Source organism: Lolium rigidum, chromosome 2 (genome assembly GCF_022539505.1).
Source record: "Lolium rigidum isolate FL_2022 chromosome 2, APGP_CSIRO_Lrig_0.1, whole genome shotgun sequence".
Taxonomy (NCBI): Eukaryota; Viridiplantae; Streptophyta; class Magnoliopsida; order Poales; family Poaceae; genus Lolium; species Lolium rigidum.
The window spans coordinates 241,478,254-241,484,970 of NC_061509.1; the positions used below are offsets into that span (position 1 = coordinate 241,478,254).

The 6,717-nt window shown below is 48.2% G+C and overlaps 1 protein-coding gene across 1 annotated transcript; it reads left to right on the forward strand.

Moving 5' to 3' along the window:
* The first annotated feature begins 2,995 nt into the window (after positions 1 to 2,995).
* LOC124688411 (transcription factor TCP14-like) lies at positions 2,996 to 5,313 on the forward strand. Its single transcript, XM_047222095.1, has one exon. The coding sequence runs from the start codon at positions 3,521 to 3,523 to the stop codon at positions 4,700 to 4,702; it is 1,182 nt and encodes a 393-aa protein (XP_047078051.1). The 5' UTR covers positions 2,996 to 3,520; the 3' UTR covers positions 4,703 to 5,313.
* Positions 5,314 to 6,717: the final 1,404 nt, after the last annotated feature.

Genomic DNA, 6,717 nt, shown 5'->3' on the forward strand with positions numbered 1-6,717 from the left:
GTCATCCTAGGACATGGTAAAAAAAACTAAGAAGTTACTCACCTCACTTCCGTTAAAAAAATGTGACGTTTCATATAGCATGGTCTTTGAAATATTACTTTGACTACTAGTTTTTATAGCAATATAATGTATGCGCAACAACCAAAAATATATAATACTCTTGGCTCTATTGGGTGTTCTTACAATTTTTTTAAAAATATATAATACTCTAAAACTACTTCCCGACACAAATATATGCATATGTATATTTCCAGTTCCCCAAATTAAACACTTCGAACAAACAATATATAAGTGGTTAGAGATTTCGATGTTTGACTTAAAGAAATGTTCTGCGATGGAAGGTCTGTATAGATATTGGTCGGTTTATTAGCGGGAAACCGGTCGAAAACCTGAACAAGTGCCTCGGCAACTGTCACGGAGCACGACCGTCGCGGGACACACAGAGCGACCCTGGCAACCCACACAATATACATAGACCACCGAAGCGAGAAGTCGTTGCGGTTCACCATCATCGTCATCATCATCACTCTGCAGCAACTCCGACTTCATGGAAGAAACAACCACCCAAGACATCGCCGAAACGGCACTGTGGAGCTCAAGCCGGCCTATGCCAAACATGTGACTCCTTGATAGCACTAGACAGCTCTGACTCTGATGACGAGCTCTGAAGAGGAGAAGCGCAAGACATGCTCCGAGGAAGAGCATCTCCACTAGACCGCCCATGCAGGTCATCTTAGAACTTAGGTCTTGTTTGTGTTATAACTCTTTTGCTTTAATCCAAAGGACCAATTTTGCTTCTGTGTCCCTCCTTTAAACTTTGGTGACCTGAAACACATGAACGGCCATGATCTCTTCATACCTCTTCGTAACTAGGGACGCAATGATTAAAAGTGAACAAAAAGACATAAGTACAAGCCGTAGAGTAGCCCGCACGATTTGCTTAAGTCTATATTATTCAGTAGTCAGACACAAAGACAACAGTGTACATTGAAAAAAAAGTTTGTGGGTAAAATATTTCGTCAACCACATCGACTGGTAGGAACATTGAATACAACTAGTATATATATATGAGGGTATAGAGGGCTTGATATGGGTTTTTACAGGCTACAAAAAGAAGACACCGGGAAAAACTTGCCCCTTCAAATTTTGGTGAGGGGGGACGAGGAAGCAAGCCTCCCAAAGGACATGCTTTTCCTGAAGCCCGGTCAGAGTCTGAAAGATATTTGCATCCACCCTAATTAACAAGGAAGAGATATGGCTCTTGATCTATATATTTTGAGAATTGATTAAGTTAGGCATATTTTGAAGTTGGGCCATTTGACTGGGAGGTGGCGTTTTGGCTCATAGGAGCAAATGCTCCCATTATATAAAATAATTAAAAATTAATTTTGAAAATGTTAAAAAAAATTGACATAATTTTTTTGGTATACATTGTGACATTCTACGTTCGTACACAAGTTTTCGTGGAAAAACAACATTTTGTATGGTGTGTACAAAAAAGACAAAAAAATATGCTGTATGTAGTCGTGTTACAACATCAAAATTTGTCTTTTTTACAAGACCCACATAATTTTTTTTCTTTTTTTGAAAATTTGTGTACCAACATAAAATGTTTAGATGTACATGTAAAAATTTAGTTTAGAATTTTTTGACACTTCAAAATGTGGAATCACATAATGAGAGCAAATGCTCCTATGAGCCAAAATGCATTTCCCCATTTGACTGGTCGTACTAGCACAATTGAAGCAGTGCTTCTGCACCTGCCACAACCACAAAAATGGTCATGAAAGCTTAATTAACTAATTTCTTTTTGGGATCCAGATGCTATATGCATTAGCACGAAATTCAGAGCCAAAGCTTTTGCAGAATGCAGACATGAGGCCCTTTCCCTTTGCCATTTATAATACTCTCAGTGCAAGTACCATACGTCATGGAAGGGGGTTATGTTGGATACTTGTATGCACCAGACCCACAAGCACAAGAAACTAGGGCACCACATATTCTAAGGCTGGCAAACAATTTAAAGGAGGGAGCAAAGGCTAATAAGGAAAGGCAATGGAATGATTACTGGTTGAGCTGGCCCTACTTTATCATCTGTTTCTTTGCTGTTCATCTCATAATTAACATGTATAAATTTTATTTGAAGTACACAAATAATGAAGAATGCAACAACCCCAGATACAAGTTATACTCCTGCATGATCCTTTTACCAAAAACAGGTACATGCATACTTTGAGTGTTACAACTTGATCTAAACATACAAAACAACAAACTGAAGCATCCACAAATAATTAGCTAAAAACTTCATAATAGCAACTTAATACAAAGAGCGGTTGATTGGAAACAAAAAAAAGCTTTTGATGAGCACCAGAATGAAAGAAGAAAAAAAACCTGCCTTGCTGCATAGTTTTCCTTGCGTATTTTGACTTGCAGAGATCGAGTGGCGCCCCTGCGGTGGGCAGTGCAGTCTTTGGGCGATTGAATGATAAAGAAGCAGCGCACGTGGATTCTGAGCCAAGTGACTCTGCCTCTCCACAGTCTAAAGATATTTCCTTTTAGAAAAATAAATAAACAAAGTGATGAGCAGTAGAGGCAGAGAGAAAAAAGAAACACATTTCAAACAGCAAAAGGTAGAAGAAAAAAAAATCAGATAGGGTTCTCTCAAAAGCAGCCAATCCACAAAGGAAACATTGCTTTCCATCACACCACATACTAGCTAGCGAGGCCTTGTTTGAGTTAATCCGTAGCGCTTCTAGAGAGAGAGAAATAGTGTTGCTGTGGTATTGCTGATTAAATGGGATATTCGTTGGTTAGCATCGGGAGAACATATCACGTTACGTTCTGCCACAGTACTGATGCGCACTGTGCATGGATTAGCCACCTAGCTAGCTGTGCCACCATGGCTGGTTTGGTCTGGCTTGCGAGCTAGGTGAACCTAATAATTCTCCTCCGCCTTATCCTCACCCCTCGATCTCCCTCAATGTACACGACTACAGTCTCTCTCTATCTCAAGCTTCTCTCTCGCTGCTCTCTCTCTCTCTACATCAAGAAACCATTTAATTCATCCATCTCTCTCTCCAAGCCCTACAAAGTACATCATCTTCTTCCTCTCCCTCTCTGTCTCTCTCTCCCTCAGCTAGCTTCTAGCTAGGGTCATCTGCTCATGCTCCACCCTTCTCTCTTTCTCAGATCACAGATGAACCTTACCAAAACACCATAAAATAGTGTGTGATCTCCCACACGCACACACAAACACAACTCTACCTCTCTCTCTCTCCCCCATCATATCATATGAGCAAGGATTCCTTCCAACCTATAATCTTTAGCTTTGCTCTTGGACTCTTTCTCTCTCTCGTCCATCGTCTCCATCACACCTAACCATCCCGAGCTAGACCCACAAGAAGCGGTCGGCGACTTCAAATCCGTTCCCTTCTCTTGCAAACAACCACCCATTTACCCGGCCAAAACGTATACACGCAGATATAGATAGCTGTGTGTATATAACATGGCCTGATTGACCATGGATATCACCGGAGACGCCGGAGGTGGCCGTCGGCCCAACTTCCCCCTGCAGCTCCTAGAGAAGAAGGAGGAGCAGCCTTGCTCCAGCTCGGCCGCTGGCGGCGCCTCGGCGGGCGGCGGGAATGGAGCGGCGGCTGGCGGCAGCGCCGGAGGGGAGATGCAGGTGCGGAAGGCGGTGCCGAAGCGGACGTCGACCAAGGACCGGCACACCAAGGTGGAGGGGCGGGGGAGGCGTATCCGGATGCCGGCGCTGTGCGCGGCGAGGGTTTTCCAGCTGACGCGGGAGCTTGGGCACAAGACGGACGGCGAGACCATCGAGTGGCTGCTGCAGCAGGCGGAGCCGGCGGTGATCGCGGCCACCGGCACAGGCACCATCCCGGCCAACTTCACCTCCCTCAACATCTCCCTCCGCTCCTCCGGCTCCTCGCTCTCCATCCCGGCACACCTCCGCGGGGCCTTGCCTAGCCCCGGCGTGCGGTTCGGCTCCCGTGCGGACGCGTGGGACCGTGTGGTCGGCCTCGGTTTCCCACCCGAAGGCCCCGCCTCGTCATCGTCAACGCCGTCGCCGCTCTTGCTCAACTTCCACTCGGGCAGTGTCGGCCTCGACGTGCAGCCCTCGCCGTCCGCAGCAGCCGCTGCCGCCGACCTTTCCCGAAAGCGGCGGTGGGAGCAAGAAATGCAGCAGCAGCAACACCAACAGCAGCAGCAGCAACAGTACCAGCAGCAGATGGCCGGGTACACGCAAAGCCAAATGCCAGGCACCGTCTGGATGGTGCCAAGCAACAGCACGCCGGGCGGCGGGGCGCCTTCCGGCGGTGGCAACGGAGGAGGAGGCAGTGGCGAGTCGATATGGACTTTCCCGCAGATGGGCAGCGCCGGCGCCGCGGCTGCCGTCTACCGTGGCAGCGTGCCGAGCGGGCTACATTTCATGAACTTCCCTACACCGATGGCTCTTCTACCCGGCCAGCAGCTGGGGCTCGGCCCCGTAGGAGGCAGCAGTGGCGGCGGAGGAGGTGGAGGCGAGGGACACATGGGGATCCTCGCCGCGCTCAACGCGTACCGGACACAGGCGGCGGATGCCGCGGCAGGCCAGGGCGGAGGTGGACCGTCTAGCCAGCAGCAACACGGAGGTGGCGGCGGCGGCGAGCGGCATGAGAGCATGAGCACCAGCGAGTCCTAGGCCGGCCAGGTCTCCGATCGAGGATCGCGCGCATGCATTGGTCTCTGGTGTGCCTTTGATCTGTTCTTTGTCTTTGATTCATTTTTCCTTTTCTTTTTTGTGGTTTCGGTTCCTCTCCTCCTAGACAACTTGCAAGGATTACACTCAGCTAGCTGCATCCCATGGCAATGGCGTTTAGACGATCATCATCCTTACGTACGTGCGTGTGAGTGGAAGAGCGAGGTGTGCCATGGGAGATCCGACAGAGGAGGGAAACACATCGATCATCCATCAGCAGAGAGATTGTTTAATTTTTGTTCTTTTAGCTTTAGGGTTTGATCAAGAAATGCGAGCAGTGGAAGAGATTTTTATGAGGCACCTGCCAATCGATGGTTCATATTTTTTGCAAGTACGTGTTAATTAATTCTAGCTGCCATATACATATTCTTCTGAAACCTTTTTCACCGCCAGCATTTCATACATTCTGCATGCATGCATGCCCTGTCCGTTCCATGATTAATCTGTTATTTCTAAACTAGCTAGGGTTTTGATCATGAGTTCCTCTAAACTCTCACTCGACTGAAAATTAGCTTCATCCTAGTCAGGTGATGTCATCTCACAAATTTATACTGCATGAACTATTTTATCTAGTTGTAACTCACTTGCAATTGGAATATATTCAGTTGCAACCAAATTGCAACTAGATATTTCAATTGCACCTCACCTCTAGCACGAACTACGATGTAAATCTAAAAGTTAAGGTTTTGACTGAGCTGTAACTTTAGTCGAATGAGAATTAGCAAAATCGTTTGGTCCTTGTTTTTTTTTTCAAACGCAAAAGTGGAAGATGAGTTGCTTTGACATGCTCCCTCCGCAAACTAGTGTACATGTATTTACCTTTGTCCTAAGTCAAATTACTTTAAGTTTGACTAACTTTAGAGTAAAAGGTAGCAATAACTAAGCCATTAAATTAGTATATTATTAAAAAATAAGTACATTTCAAGATTGATCTAATGATATTAATTTTGTGATGTTAGTATTTTTACTTTTTCCGTTGAGTTGGTCAACCATGAGAAAGTTTCACTCAGAACAAAAGAAAAGGCAGACGCTTATTTGAGGACGGAGGGCATTAGGTGCACACACACTACATCTTCGACAACAGAGCTAGTCGTGACTGGCCAGTAGGACGAGCTAGCTAGAAGGTAGGACGTAGGAAAGAAACGGAAGTGAAAGATGGTACAAGATGGAGACGATGGCGGCCAGCTGCGGGGCAAGGGTTTTGTCATCCGATGGGCGAACAATGTGCAGAGGAACCAATTAGCCAAGCTAGCAGAAACCGGATGGCATGCAGCAACAGGACCACAGCCGGCCACATGAGAGAGAGAACACAGTGGCCGGATCGGGGGAGGTTGGCAAGCGACGACCGGCCCGCCCTCTCGGACTCGAGTCCACCGGCCGGCGGCGACCAGACCGCCCCGTGGCCCGTATTTATTTATCCAAGCCGTCAATGATTCCTCGCACGCGCGTCGCCAACCGCGCCATGCCACCGCGCCGCCGCGAAGTCGGCATGCATCCCAGCGGCCAACTAGCGCAGCCGGCCGGCACGCCGGCACGGCCACGGGGGCGGTACAGCGGAACACAGCTGCGGCTACAGAGCGATCGCACCGGGGCATTTATGGCCGGACGTGTCGTCTCCCCGCGCCGGCCCGATCGAGTCCCGCCGGCCATGTCGCGCCTCCGGCACGTCCACGTCCATCCACCCATATAGAGCAGCGGCAGGCGCAGGGCGCGCGCGTGCGACATGGTCCTCCCCTCCAGGGTTGCCCTTCTCATCGCTCCATGGATGTTCTCGACGTAGCTAGTAGTAGTTTAAATGGCATGTGCCCCGCCGCAGCCAGCCCTTCTGTTTGTGATAGCTCTTGTTTCTTGCTGCAACTGGGGCGGACAGCCTACCCAGGAGGGGCTACGTTTATGCGTAGCTGATGGCCTATCCAACGGTTCAATGGGTGAGTGCTTCTGTTGAGCGGGTGGCTTTT